The following is a 16,280-nucleotide window of genomic DNA, read 5'->3' on the forward strand; positions in this document are numbered from 1 at the left end:
AAATTAGTGTTAGGTATATCTAGACGTGTACCCAAAATTCGAAACCAAATTACATCCTAAACTGCTACAAAAAGTGATGACATTAGTTCAAGGACATGCAGCTGTAAAGGGATTCCAATATTATTCTAGTATATAGTATCGATGTAATTGTGATAGCTTCATCATGAATTAATCAAACAAAACATAAACGACAAGACGACGAAACAATGAAGTACGCATACTAAGCCATGCTCGAGCTATCACGTGACATTTTCTTTTGACAGGTTTGAGATTCGTGACAAAGAAGGTTAATTGCAGGTAGGTTCATTCTTGTATTCCTCAAACGCCTGCTGCCATGCTGTCATCTCAGTCTTCCAGTCATCATAAATTTCTCGCCATTCCTTCTCAGTGTCACTAATGTCGTCTGGATAAAATGAACGTAAAACCAAGGTTTTTAATCTGAGTATTTTCCTCTGTACAAAAATTCAGTACATGTAGTCGTATATATATTAATTTCTGTCCAGCCATTGAAAGACTGAAAATAGTGGTAAAAATATTGTATCATACGTGTTATAATGAATGATTTGACTGAGCGTAGCGCCAACAGTCTTACAATGTACACGAACAATAAAAGGAAGATCCGAGCGGTGTTGATTTTTCTGTTAATAAACGAAATGGTCAACCTTTTACAAGTAGGTCCTAAATATTTAAAACAAAAGTAGAGAGGGTATGTTTATTACTTCAGAAGACCAACTTTAAAATGGAATGAGCGTCTGCTCCTGACACCATGCCATATTAAGCATCTCATCATTCCAAGCATAGAATCCTTGTTATTTTGGTGTTTAATATCTATTCCTCCACGTAAATACAACATTAGATATGTCTAGATCTGTGTATTATTCTTTATATAGACGGATATATCATGATCTATCACCTTTAAAATTAAACTGTGAGAGAAAGCCTGACCCTTAATGCATGTGCTTTGAGATGTAGCTAAACACAAAGACGAGGCATGAATGGTACCTGTGAAGGCAGCGAGGGAAGGGATGTACTGGTTCCAGAAATGACACTGCCTGGCTCTGACAGCCCTCCCCGTGGGTAGCCCTACTGTCATCTCCTTGTATGTGAGGTCAGGAATGGTGTACTCTGGCCAGGCGTACTGTCCTTCCCATGGGTCTGAATCCATGCTCGGCTTACTGGGATTTCTTTGTAGAAGGAAACAGAAGGAAAACGGAAATCACTTTTTGCTTCTGTTTGTAATGAAAACGTTATAAACCGAGCCTGAAGATTTATGTACCATTAGTTCACAACAGCAGGAAATCAAAGAATTTCAGTAGAACAATTCAAAAGTTGAAAGAAGTCCCAATATACATGGAAAATCTTGAACTGCTATAATCTTCCAAACATAGCCTGCATTAGTAAAACATATACATTTGAAAAAAAAAATATCATTGCCGCTTTGGGTGACATTTTACAATAAGTAATCTAATTGTAATCTGAATTAGTCTTACAGAAGACAAAGAACAAGGCGACCTTACCCCGACTTTGCAAAGTTCGTCCAAAATTCCATGAACTTAACAGAGAGGGCGTTTTCATCTGCCGTCATGTTATGGCCCTTGATGTGATAAAGTTCGTCAATAAATGGAATACCCCATACGAACGTCAGATCTTCTGAATGGGTTGCCCCAAGCCATGGAGTCGAGGGAACGATGTCTCCATACTGGAAATAGCTCCTTAAAAAAGAAAACAGAAAAGGAGAGAAAGACTTGCACATATAGTATATAGGTGAAACTTGTCATAAACTGAACTGATAACTGTGGATCAAAAGTTATTTGGAAATTAAACTTATCCAAAATAGTAACGGTAATAATGATGATAATGTGTTCTCGTATTCATCATGAAATTAAAAAAAAAAACTACTATGGCTTCCAATTCCTGATACTTGCTAAACAAGCTCGGCGCATGTCTTTTCCATATCCATAAAATTAACGAGATGTACAAGATGATGATGATGACAGTAATGGCATTTAGAAAGTGCGGTATCGAGGTTGTTACAATTACGAAGTGGGATTGGTAGAGTTCCACAGACGTAGTGCAACAGAAGAGAAGGCTCTACCCTCATAGACTTTTAGGCGGGTACTGGACACATGGAGAGTCAATTTAGGGTAGGCCAACATAAAACAACAACAACAAACAAACAAAATGATGATGATAATAATAATAATACGTTGTAGTGTATACTTTTATAGCGCAACAGTCCATCAAAGAGATGCTCATGGCGCTTTTAGTCTTAAGGTTAGGAGAAGAAAAAAAAAGATGAACAAGAAGAAAAAGGAATTATGTGACATCTTCACTTTTTTGTTTCCTACAACATATTGAACAGATATGTTTTTAGAGATGTTTTAAATGATTCCACAGAGGATGATTGGCGAACAGTGACAGGGATATCTTTCCAAACTTTTGGTCCAATGCGGGAGAAAGAACGAGTTCACCATGAATGCTTAACCTTAGGTATCTGAAATGAAAAGTAAGTAGATGGTCGAAGTCTGCAAAGAGGGTTATAACAATATAAAGAATTCTGGATATACTCGGGTGCAGTCATAGGTAATTCAATACTGTCAAACTATAGGCAAATGAATATGTTACTGGAAAGAAAAGAAAAGTAAATGCTCACTTGGTTGGTTGATGAGTCATGAAATATTGAAAGACAGGATAGCCAGCCTCGGCGTGCTCCCTGACCACCAGATCGGTCGGGCACCCGAAGTCCATGTCTCCGGACACGTCCACTATGGATCGGAAGTAGTCGGCCAAGGGGTCATCAGCCACAGTCCAGTCCACGTACTCATGTGTCGTAGCATCGACAATGATGGCGTCGTCCATTTCGACCCATGCGAGTGTGTTTTGAAGTATCTCATCAAACACGGTTCGATTGAGGTGCGGATGTTCCTCAGCTCCTGCGTAGGAGGGATAGGCGAAGTACACGAACAAGGCGGCTTTGTCCTTGTTGGATCCAACGAGGATTGGAACATCGGGAAAGTCTCCCTTGTTGTACATAGAGCGAGGGCTCTCCTGCAGAAACACCCCGTCTAGAATCACGGGATATCGGTCTGAATGAATCTGGAAATGCCAAACGTTACAATTAGAAATTTATCTCGGGGTTTGGACAGTATCTCTAAGTGTAAGCAAACCTCCCACCTAACGTGTGCTGTAGGAGGAGAAAGAGATAAGTAAGAACACAGACATTCTTTCCCCATCATTTACTCTCTTTTTTTTTGGGGGGGGGGGGGGTAATGCAAGAATTCTAATTCGCAGTCAAAATAAGAGTGGATTAAAATAATTCAAAGCGAAAAAGGCTATTTCTAAATCACAGTTTGCCGCATAACTTCCTTAAGTATTGGTCCAGGGCTCAGCAGTCAAGATATCAAGATGATATAAGTGAAAATGTTCTTGTTCACTATGTCGGTAAGACGTCCAATTGACTTTGCATCAGAATCGCAACATTTTCACATCAAGCAACTATGACCTAAATGCCGTTACGCAATACCGGTCTGTTTTTCAAAGGTTGTACGATCAAAAGTGCTGAATTCGGATCATTTTTACTACAGTGAAATGGAAAAATTAGTAAATGAAAGTAAGCAATGAGAAATTCGTGACTTTGATCTCATTTTTTTTCTTACCCTATCTCCAACTTCGCGTAGTTGAAGGGGATCCTTGGTTCTAAGGCACGACACCAATAGTTCTGAGGTGGACGTGTTACACTCCATTGCTTCACCCACTTCTCTGGCTAACTCTCTCTCCAATTCAGGGTCATCTCTAAAGGCCCAGTTAGTCAGGGAAGTCCCACTCTGCACACAGAGACAAGAAAGACGAAAACTACAACCATATTCACACAGTCTCTGATGTGTAAATATCAAGATATGGAAAAAAAAAAGGTTGACTATAAACGCTAAATACTTCTAAAAGTGGACATCTGTGAGTGACAGAATTCATCATATCCAATACTCAGTACTTCCCATATGATAGACAGCAGTGTGAAAATAAATCAGTAGCATGGATTCATCAGCATGGTGATATGTTTCAAAGACCTCTTAATAGTGGCAGCATAATTCTGAAAATGCTGAAAATAGCGAAAGTTAATCCTGTACATAAAAAAGATGATCCTCATGAAATTAGTAATCATCGTCCTATTTCTTTATTGCCTAGTATATCCAAAATCTTAGAAAAAATTGTTTATGATAGACTTCTTAAATTTATTAATAAGTATGATTTACTTATTCCCAATCAATATGGTTTCAGAAAAAATTATTCAACTGATTTAGCACTAATACAAATTTATGACAAAATTACGAGTGCTTTTGCAAACAAAGAACATGTTGCAGGTATATTTTGTGATTTGAGTAAAGCATTCGATACTCTTGATCATTCTATTTTACTCACCAAACTTAGTCATTATGGTATTCGAGGACAAGCACTTTTATGGCTTACAGATTATCTAACTAATAGAAGACAATATGTTATTTTTAATGGTTGTGAATCTGACCCCCTTTTAATTAAATGTGGTGTTCCTCAAGGCTCAATTCTAGGCCCATTATTATTCCTTCTTTATGTTAATGATATCATAAATACATCCTCTCTTCTCTCTTTTGTTCTATTTGCTGATGATACGAATATATTTTATTCTCATAAAGATCTTAAGATTTTAAATGACACTTTAAATATTGAAATTAGTAAAGTATCAAATTGGTTTAAGTCTAATAAACTTTCTTTGAATATAAAAAAGACTCATTTTATTCATTTCAAACTTCATTCTCATAATGAAGATACGTTGATACATATTAACATTGATGATATCCCATTAGAAAAGAAAATGAATTCAAAATTTCTAGGAGTATATATAGATGAAAGTTTGACTTGGAATGAGCATTTACATCATGTTACAACGTGTATTTCTAGAAATATAGGGATAATTTCCAAGCTGAAGTTCTTTCTTCCTCGTTCAACTTTATTTCTATTATATAATTCCTTAATTCTCCCATATATAAGTTATTGCAATGTTGTATGGGGTACTTGCGGCTCTACCAAAATAAATTCTATATTTAAATTACAAAAGAAAGTTATACGTATTTGTACAGGATCGCATTTTCCGGCTCATACTGATTCTTTATTTCATGAGCTTAAAACATTGAAGGTTTTTGATTTGAATATTATTCAAGTAGCAGTAATTATGTTCAAATATATACATCATCAACTTCCATCATCGTTTGATAACATGTTTAGGTTCAATACTTCTGTCCATTCGTACCCTACTCGTATATGTAGAAATTTCCACCTTTTGAATCCCAAATTGTTAGTGACACATAAATCTACAAGATATTCGGGTCCGGATATTTGGAATAATCTCCCGGATAATATAAAGTCTTGTTCAAGTATTTATTCTTTGAAAGCTTCACTTAAACGATATTTGATACAATTATATTCTCCAAACCAATTGAGCTAACAAATATTTATAGTATAGATTGTCATCTTATTGTCAATCTCTATTTTCTTCCTTCAACTGCATCTTGCACTCTCACCTGCAACTGCACTGCACTCACCTGATCACCTTCCTCCAAGAGAGTTATGTCGTTGGATAGTCATTTTATGAGGCCTCCATCCATTTCAAGCTTAATCGCTTATGATGGTGGTCTCCTGCATTCAATTATCTCTGTTGTTTACTGAAAAATACTGTATATTTTATTTTATGTTTCTGTGTATCTACATTGCTCAATGCAATCACCTATGTGAATCTATTTATGTACTGTTATCGATTTATTTCACTGCACTTGTTATTCTTTGTCTTTGTACTTTTTGAAGTTTGCATTCAAATTGCATCTGATTGAATGCAGAAATAAAAGCAAACAAACAAACAAACAAACAAATAATTCTCAAACCAGTTACATTTTGGAGCGGTGCTTTTTTCTTTCTTCCTCATGCATTCGAACATTATCAAGTATCAAATTTTACGATGTCGTGCAATGGGCTATAACTTCCCTGCGTAAAACAAATGTCTCATTCGATAGAATGATGAATAAACCAAGGCATGCGAGATAAGTACACAGAAAAGACACTAATTAGAAATATATGTTCCTCAGAAGAAAAGAAAAGAGAAAGGAAATTTTTAAGAAGTAAGGAAGAAACAACTTGGGAAGACGCTATGGTTATAGAGACAGCATCTCAAATAGACAATTTCAAGTCATGGAATAGATGCCCCTAACCTATCTACCATATACCTGCATGATGATTTTGCTGATATAAGGCCTACTCAGCTTGGAGAGGAGGAGGAGGTTGACACAAGCTGCACCCGCGCTCTGACCGAAGAGAGTTATCTGGTCCTTGTCTCCTCCAAAGGCTGACAGCAGGCATGGAAAAAAAAAATCAGCATTTTTTAAAATCATCTGGTACAATATCTTACTTTTTGCACTGATATCAATTTCGACAGAAGAATCATTTCAACAAAACAAATGGAACTAGAATAACATAAAATGGTTTTCTTTGTTTAGTAGCCATATAAGATATATATATATATATATATATATATATATATATACATATATATATATATATATACATATATACATATATTATGTACTATAAATCTACGGTATTCCTTTTTCAAAATTACTTTGGAAATTCCTCAATATGACGACAGCCTGCGTTGCACTGAATTATGTGAGTTGAATCAAAACAGTACCTAGATATCTCTTCAAACATGCGTACGAACCAAAGCAATAATTTATAGAGTCGTTACAATGAACTGAACTGAACTGAACTGAGCTGAACAATAGATTACAACATGCAAGACCGTTTCCAAGGAATTGTTACCTTCGATATTATTGTAGACCCACTCCAGCGCTGCCACCTGATCCAACATGGCGAAATTTCCTGGTGCAACATCATCCACTGAAGACGGATGTAATAGATTCAGTAGGGTTATGAAAATGAATTACTGCGCAGTATCACCATCACTACATCAGCAGCGAAGGAAACTTTTAAATAAATTTGAACTAATCCATTTTTCAATAATGATAGAGGATGTCAGTGTTTTCTCATTAAACCGTTATTGTAGACGGTTTAGTCTGGATACGTAACTATTGTTCACATTTTGTGTATTAAACAATACTTAACAACGATTATACAGATTCAAAATTTTACAGTGGTTGTTTCTGTCCCTAACTTACACTTTAGAACTATTCTAAAGCACTAATGTTGGGTTTTTGTTTCTTCTGCAAATGGTAGATTATGCCTTTAACAACATCACTTTCGTAAGACTCATTATGTTTTGTGACGTCGTCTTGCATTTCTTCAGTCGATACTGATATAAGAATTGTGACTCTTACAAGAACTGTAATCGTACGAGAGTCTTACTTGTAGTAAATTGTCCAAAGATCGATAATCGGTAGTTAACAGTCACGATAATGACGTCACCGACAGCAGCTAATGGAACGCCGTAAAAGTCATACGTCATAGCAGTTCCTGTTCTGATTCCTCCTCCATGAATCCATACCATCACAGGAACAGCAGATGACTGCAACATAATGTACACGGACAGAGGGTGAAAGAGAAAGAGAGCAAGCAAGAAAACAACATTTAAACCTATATTTTACAGCTTCGGGGAAGTGCATGCTCTTACCAGGGAGGTGGAAGAGAAGCATTTTCTACCTCGCTGCTCTCACACAGTTTTTACAAGCCTTACCTTTAATTTTTTCATGAGGAGCATCCTCGCAGGTTGGTAATGGTAAAGCGCGTGACAATAATGTTGGTTAGACGTTTATGAAATTGGCTTTTCAGTTTTCATCTATTTTTTTTCTTTCGTAGGATCACGTATATATGAAAATGGTCGGAGTAACCATGGAGCTGTGGCTCCATGGAGTAACCAATTAATTGCTCGTGCATTGTATACTGTGGGAATTTTATCCATGAGTCACACAGCCCACGAGCTCGACACTAGGTAAACAAGGCCCACAAGTCCGATACTCATTACATTATTTGGCTTAATGTAGCAAGGTCGGTCTCGTGGGCCTTGAATGGTTTGCCTATAGTGTCAGACTCATGGGCCTTTTTTATCTAGTGTCGGACACGTGGGCCTTGGTTGTCTACTGTCTGACTCATGGGCCCTATTTGCCTCGCGTCAAGCTCATGGACCATTTTTCATTGTCGAGCCCGTGGGCCGTAATGACTCGTGGGTATCGGGCTCGTGGGATGACTCCAAATCAAAGCCTAGATTTTTCCTAAAATATCGAGGCGTCAAGCTCATGGACCATTTTTCATTGTCGATTTCGTGGGCCGTAATGACACGTGGGTATCGGGCTCGTGGGATGACTCAGAATCAAAGGCTAGATTTTTCCTAAAATATCGAGGCGTCAAGCTCATGGACCATTTTTCATTGTCGATTTCGTGGGCCGTAATGACTCGTGGGTATCGGGCTCGTGGGATGACTCCAAATCAAAGCCTAGATTTTTCCTAAAATATCGAGACGTCAAGCTCATGGACCATTTTTCATTGTCGATTTCGTGGGCCGTAATGACACGTGGGTATCGGGCTCGTGGGATGACTCCAAATCAAAGCCTAGATTTTTCCTAAAATATCGAGGCGTCATATCTTTAAAATGAAGAGAAAATGGAATTAGACAATCCAGCCAGAGACATCTCGTGAGAGGGACAGATATTACTCACCTTGTTACTCGGGGAGTACACGTTCAGATAGAGACAGTCCTCTGACATGTAGGGGATTTCAGTGTTGTTAACCTGCAGGCAGGCTGGGGCAAACTCGGTGGCGTTTCTCTCGCCCGTCCATGGAGTCTTGCTCACTGGCTTCGCGAAACGCTCCGGTGGATCTGCGTAGGGAATTCCCTACAGGCACCAACAGAAATTGTCGTCAATAATTTTAGCTCATGTATCATGCTCACTGATAGAAGTAACAGCAAGATTTCACGAGCCAAATGATATACATATCAACAGCATTGATATTATCATCACGAAGTGTCATTGAATGCAATTGTTAGTATCAAAGGGACTGTACAGTATACTGGTTGAGGTGAGGATTCAGGTTTATAACATTCCTAAGTGAGATAATGAGAAACCTCTTCTGAAATATGAAAGAGTATGTAATTCTAAGAAGGATTCAATGTTTACTTGATAAAAATCGGTTTTCAAATGGCTGAGATATCCAAAAAAGTCGAAAAGGCGACAGGCCATGCCTTTTACCAGGATCTCTTTATTTCACCTTGTTTTTGGATATCTCAGCCATTTCACAACCGATTTTCATCAAATAAACTTTTGATACCCCTTAGAATTGCATGCTCTTTGACATCTCTTAGAGTGGTTTCTGAATATCTTGCAAAACGTTAAAAGCTAAATCTTCACCTCAACCAGAACTGTACACACCCTTTAACATGTCTCGTAATTAAATAAGGGCAGAAAACACGAGTTCAAATAAAATATTAAGTAGAAAAGTGCGGAGGTGTGCACCTTCTCGAGCGCGTCTCTTTAATGAATGTATGATACATCTACTCAAAAGTTCTGCCTTATAACTTTATACTTTTGTTTCGTCTTTAATCTATAATGTTTACCCATTTAATCGTGTGATTTTAATGCTTTTTTTTCCCATACTGACATATTTTTTCAAGCACTTTAAAGGGGCTGTACAGTACTGGCTGAGGTGGGGATTCATGTTTTTTTACATTTCTAAGTGAGATAATGAGAAACCTCATATGAAATATGAAAGAGCATGGCTGAGATATTCCAAAAAGTAAAAGACTACTAGTATACAGGCCACGCCTTTTATTAGGATCTCTTTGTTTCACCTTGTTTTGGTATCTCGGCCATTTCAAAACCGATTTTCATCAAATAAACTTTTGATGCCCCTTAGAATTGCATGCTCGTTGCCATCTCATAGAGTGGTTTCTGAATATCTCGCAAAATGTTAAAAGCTAAATCCTCGCCTCGACCAGAACTGTACACACCCTTTAAAACCATCTCCAAGTTGTTAAATGGGAGTCATTACAAGCAGCTTATTAGTATTTTATATTTAGCCTAAAGGATAAGAGAACCGAGCATTACTTGTAAAAGAATGCGTTCAGATATAGCTCATTGGACTCACCAGAAATACATCGACATCGACCGTCTTGTTGATGTAAGTGCTTTCGCTGAACCTCACCATTTCCCCTACCAGGATTCCCTCAGTGACATTCACTTTGGGATCAGCGGACTCACCCTTCCCAATGAGGGCAATACTTATCAGCACCACAAAGCCCAATTTCATTTTCCCCTCGTGGTGTTATATCGACTGTAACAGTTCAAAATATGGCGTGTAAGTCCCTGGAAACTATCAAAGAAATCTGTCGGGAAAAGGAGCAAGCATTGAAATTCGTAACACCTGACAAGTATCCCCTCTTTGAAGCCATGCACTATCAATTGAATGTCAATGTTTGTCCTCCTTTCCCTCTCCCGCGCTGTCTCAGAAAAAAAAAAATCACCATTATTGACATACAAGGCTGGATAGCAAGATATGCAAGTCATACAATGTTTTGTTGACAGTATTCATCACGGGACTCTTGAAAGAAATATCATCGGGGTCTTCGAGGTTATCAGAGCTACTTAAAACTCCTTAAACCTTTATTAAATTGAAATCATAACCGTCAAGAGGGTCGTTACGTATGGCAAAGCGGCAAGGTGTGGTATTGCAGAGATAGATATTAATCAATTTTACACCATTATTTTCTGTGTGATATGCTTTCTGTCATAATAAACAAGAATGTTGAATTAATTTCTAGTCGCACTTTATTGCCTTGATGACTCGATGAGCAACGCAGATTTGTTTGGTGTTTAAATAAATATTTATGTTGAATGTAGATTTTATATGCTTACCTCACTTTTTACAGTCATGATAGTAATCTGGTTTAGATATGGAGAGGAGTTGACCAACCTAACTCAAGAGCAGGGATGAGACTGCAAGACATCATGCGAAATACAATTCACTCTAATTTCATTCATTATCACTCAATGTTTATTTCAATTGTTTGTCAAATTGCGACTTATTTCATTGATGAAAATATGAAAGGTGCAAATTTTGCAAATAATCAAAGATTCCCAACGAGTCCGATCCCTGACCACCCTGTCTTCTCGTACATTTGAACTCGACATCATGAACTCGGGGCCATGACAGTGTCAGCGTGTGTCACTGTGTGCATAGCGTGTCGTGTTTTGTGTATAATGAATACCGTGAACCAGCGCGTGACGTTCATCGCCGAAAAACAATTGTCAACATTCAGAATAAAGGTTATAACCGGAGGGCCAAACCCCAAAAAGTCGCTTACTTAACGAGTGAGTTGCACTCTCTCTACAAACTAAGTAGACCATGCTTATTTTCAAGTTTTTATTGTAACAAACAACATTCCACTGGTCTACCTCAAAAAATTTGTTGCGAAAGCCTCCAAATCCAAGATGGCGTCCAAGATGGCCGCCATATTTACTGAATTTGTTATTTGAAAGATAGAATTTGATTGAAAGATCAGATTTCAACAAATGTGATGTCATATGAAAGAGAATAAAATTTTCTACAAGTTGATACTATTTTTGTGGGTTTGAGATTTTAAGGAAAAAACACTCATTTTTTGATATTTTTCTGAAAAAAGGAAAATCATGAAAATGCTTGATTCAGCATAAATCAGAGAAAGACTGAAGGATTATCTTGAAACGTTTCAAGAATTTTGTTTGACATATAATTAATATTTCGAGAAAATTAGGGGTCAGTACCTATTTTGGTTCAGGAGTTATAATGTCTCAAACTTGAAAACTCACTATGTAAAAATGGCCACTTTAGTTGTGACAATACCTTGTTGGTCGTAAAAAGAGCCTGCGCGCGCCAAGACTACTACACGCACCACTTACACTGGCGCTTGTAGCAGTGCCAGTGGTGCGTGTAGTAGTCTTGGCAAACGCAGACATTTTCTTTGACAAACAAGGGTTTGTGCCTGCAAACTAACTTTTCATACCAAGTGGCAGCTCAGGTGACGCTGATTGCTATTATTTCAAAGTAGATTGTTCTGAAGCAGATGAGATGAAGCAAAAATATCTTTCAAATAGAGGTAGAAGCTTGAAATAACCTTGCTATAGAAAGTTTAAAACAAAATCTGGATCAATCACTCAAAAAATTCAAGATTGCAGGCCATCAAAGCTGACATAGTGTATTGCGCCAAAGTAAATGTATTATTTCGTTTTTGATACAATTTTGTCTGTTGTGCTATCTTAAACCGTCTTAGGTTTTTATGGACACATTTTTAGAACTAGTGATATTCTACTCTCCGAAAAAGAAAAAAAAAATCGAGTGGAAGTTTTTGCTTTTGATGTGAGGAGTGAATAACAAGAAAACGGTGAATTTAGAGTGAAATTGGAGTGACTTTTGAGTGAAAATGTTCATTTTCACTCATTTTAGAGTGACCTTAATAGGCAGGGCTCTACACTAACTTTTATTTTTGGTGGCCCAAAGGCAAATATCCGATCTTTATTGGTGGCCCGATCAGGCCACCTATGTTCTTCATTTCTGACATTTTGGTGGCCCGACGTGCGTTTTTGGTGGCCCCGGGCCACCGGACCACCGTTAGTGTCGAGCCCTGCCTTAGGGATCACTTGTCACTCTTCGAGTGATCCCCGAGGTCACTCTAAAATGAATGAAAATGAACATTTTCACTCTCGAGTGATCCTGATATCTAATATGGGAAAGCATCTACCAATGGCATAAGCTCATATCAATTGTGACACTATAACCCACATGAAATCAGCCTAAAAACAATGTAAGAAAAATCTGGTAACAGAAAATACAGTTTCAGCATGCTTATTTGTAAATGTGAATATACAGCACGAATAATCAATTTGGACAATTTTATTCGAACAATATACTGAAAAGTAATTTCGCACAACACATTTTGCACAACAAAGTTGAGAAATTGCCGCCATGTCGGATTTTTTTTTAATTTTATTTATTTATTTTTTTGGGGGGAGGGGGTTCGGATCAGAAGGGCTTTCAAGGACATCTACGGATCAGACATTATTACACATATACCATCATCATTCAGGCGTTTCTACAACAGCAGAGTAACATACAAGTAAAAAAGCATATCTTTGATACAGAAGCATTTCTTTTTTATCAAAGATTGGGCCTTACCCTAACACTGGAATGAGCTCCACCCCCCACCCCCCACCCAAAAAAAAAAGACCCTCAATATGGTTTACACTAGCACAATATCGTTCGGATGTATAGGAACATGTAATAGACAGCAATATAAGAAGATTAAAAAAATATATCAAATTATAAGTTATAAGTTGAGATTTAACTTTGACGCAACACACTAAAGGTATTCTACCATTGGGAGAGATATCACATTCGATTTATATGTGCAGGTTAGTTGTATTACAAAACATTCTACCATGTAAAAAAATTATGATAAAGCCTAAAACATACGGAGATATCACCATTGCTTTTCAAGAAACCATAGCCATAACTGTTGACAATTTAGTATATAAAAAAAACATTCTTATCAGATCTATTTAGTATATCTAACAATATTTAGCATTGATTATACTGATTTCAGTTTGTACATTAGTTGTTCTATCCCTAACTCACAGTTTAGAACTAGTTTGAGGAATTAAGTAAAGCTGGGTTTTTGTTTTACGTGCACTAATGGTAAATAATGCCTTGAACGACAACCTCGATTAATTAACGCCATCTTGAATTTTGTGTGGATACTATTTTTATCGCTAAATATTACACATTGGCAAAATTTGTGCCAAATTCCAAGCTCCTATCTCTTTTTGGAAAATACTTTCTGTTCAATTTTATCTGCCTCAGAACAATCTACTATGATGAAATGCTACAGTAATAGCGATCAGCGTCACCTACCACTTGGCATGAAAAGTTAGTTTGCAGGTACTTGCAAGTCACTAGACCGTTACAGTATTACATGTGACCATGTAAACACATTGTATGCAAAATTTATAATGCATAAATGTAATTTGTTCAAGTTTTAGACGTTAACTTGTCAATAGTGTATGATATTGCCTGTAATTCCAGAAATATGAATTATATCTCAATCTCAGTAAATCTCAATCTCAATCGCAGGTTTCAAAATAATTCTTCAGTTCTTCTTTGATAAATACTAAATCATGCATTTTCACATTTCTTCCTTTTTCCAAACAATATAAAAATATGGATCCCCCCCCCCCCAATTTATCACAATACACAGCTAAAGTGGTATCGACTTTTAGGAAGTTTTACTCTCCTTCATATGACATCAAATGTGTTGCAATCCAATGTCTCTATCAAATTTTATGTTTGAAATGTTAACTTCAATAAAAATGGCGGCCCTATTGGACCGCATTTGTACTTTGGAGGTTTTTGCAACAAATCTATTGAGGTGTACTTAAGGAACATTGCTTAGTATGCTTAATATTATGTATGGTCTTGTTTATAGAGAGAGTGGAACTCGATAGTAAGCTTGATCTTGGATTTGACCCTCTGTGACGTCTTTGGGAACAGATGCGTGTAAATGCATATTATATAAAATGGGATTTCAAGTTTGAGACATTATAACTCCTGAACCAAATACAATACTGACCTCTAATTTTTTAAAAACTTTTTAGAGAAATATTCATGGTGCATTCTGAAAAAAAAAATGTCTCCGTAAAAACCTAAGATGGTTTGAAATGGCATTAAAATGTTCAGAATATATAAAAACCATATAAATAGACAGCAAAACAGACAAAATTGTTTCAAAATCGAAATGATACATTTACTTTGGCTCAATACACTATGTCAGCTTTGATGGCCTGCAATCTTGAATTTTTTGAGTGATTGATCCAGATTTTGTTTTAAACTTTCTATAGCAAGGTTATTTCAAACTTCTACCTCTATTTGAAAGATATTTTTGCTTCATCTCATCTGTTTCAGAACAATCTACTTTGAAACAATAGCAATCAGCGTCACCTGAGCTACCACTTGGTATGAAAAGTTAGTTTGCAGGCACAAACCCTTGTTTGTCAAAGAAAATGTCTGCATTTGCCAAGACTACTACACGCACCACTGGCACTGCTACAAGCGCCAGTGTCAGTGGTGCGTGTAGTAGTCTTGGCGCGCGCAGGCTCTTTTTACGACCAACAAGGTATTGTCACAACTAAAGTGGCCATTTTTACATAGTGAGTTTTCAAGTTTGAGACATTATAACTCCTGAACCAAAAACGGTACTGACCCCTAATTTTCTCGAAATATCAATTATATGTCAAACAAAATTCTTGAAACGTTTCAAGATAATCCTTCAGTCTTTCTCTGATTTATGCTGAATCAAGCATTTTCATGATTTTCCTTTTTTCAGAAAAATATCAAAAAATGAGTGTTTTTTCCTTAAAATCTCAAACCCACAAAATTAGTATCAACTTGTAGAAAATTTTATTCTCTTTCATATGACATCACATTTGTTGAAATCTGATCTTTCAATCAAATTCTATCTTTCAAATAACAAATTCAGTAAATATGGCGGCCATCTTGGACGCCATCTTGGATTTGGAGGCTTTCGCAACAAATTTTTTGAGGTAGACCAGTGGAATGTTGTTTGTTACAATAAAAACTTGAAAATAAGCATGGTCTACTTAGTTTGTAGAGAGAGTGCAACTCGACCTCTGTTTTTAGCTTTTGGCCCCCCGGTTATTATAAGAAATGCGTCCTCCTCCACGTTACAGATGAAGATATTTGCCTCTTTAGAAGAACGTGTACTGAAGAATGTTTTGTAACTTGGCCTATTGAATTCAAGCTTTGTTTGATGCTGAACCCAATTTCCCCCAGTCAATATGGTATAATGTATAATGTCTTGGTAAGCACACCTTGTGTAACATTTTGTGAATAATAATGTTATGAAAAAGACGATTCACCCCTTCTTTTTTTATGTTTGAAGGTCAGTATAATGTGATTCTTTGTGGCTGAATCTTGCCGACAGAGATTGCTAGATTGGAGTCAATAAAATCCTAGGAACTAGATCTCAAAATATCCAGAAATCTTGTGGCATCAAGTTATGGGATAATGCATATATATGAAGAGTTTGTTTGCAAAAACCGATAAGTCCATATTTGCCAAATGGAGATATTTGCAATTAAAGGTCGAGAAAAATAAAGAGAATAATAAGAAAACTTTTGCTTCTTTTGACCATAACTTCAGAAATGTACCTTTATATGTAGTTACCAATATATTATTTACGAGGTATTATTTTGTACTTTATG

The 16,280-nt window shown here is 36.7% G+C and overlaps 1 protein-coding gene across 1 annotated transcript; it reads right to left on the reverse strand.

The window, feature by feature from the left end:
• Positions 1-287: 287 nt before the first annotated feature.
• Positions 288-10,278, reverse strand: LOC139725802 (cholinesterase-like). The gene is made up of 10 exons (XM_071636880.1): positions 10,117-10,278; positions 8,691-8,867; positions 7,384-7,543; positions 6,841-6,918; positions 6,249-6,367; positions 3,657-3,824; positions 2,654-3,096; positions 1,518-1,712; positions 1,003-1,184; positions 288-403 (listed from the first exon to the last, which is right to left on the reverse strand). Exons 1-10 carry the CDS (start codon positions 10,276-10,278, stop codon positions 288-290), a joined length of 1,800 nt encoding a protein of 599 aa, XP_071492981.1.
• Positions 10,279-16,280: the final 6,002 nt, after the last annotated feature.

Source organism: Diadema antillarum, unplaced genomic scaffold (genome assembly GCF_040938485.1).
Source record: "Diadema antillarum isolate AM-2024a unplaced genomic scaffold, OU_Dant_1.0 seq00000059_RagTag, whole genome shotgun sequence".
NCBI classification, from domain to species: domain Eukaryota; kingdom Metazoa; phylum Echinodermata; class Echinoidea; order Diadematoida; family Diadematidae; genus Diadema; species Diadema antillarum.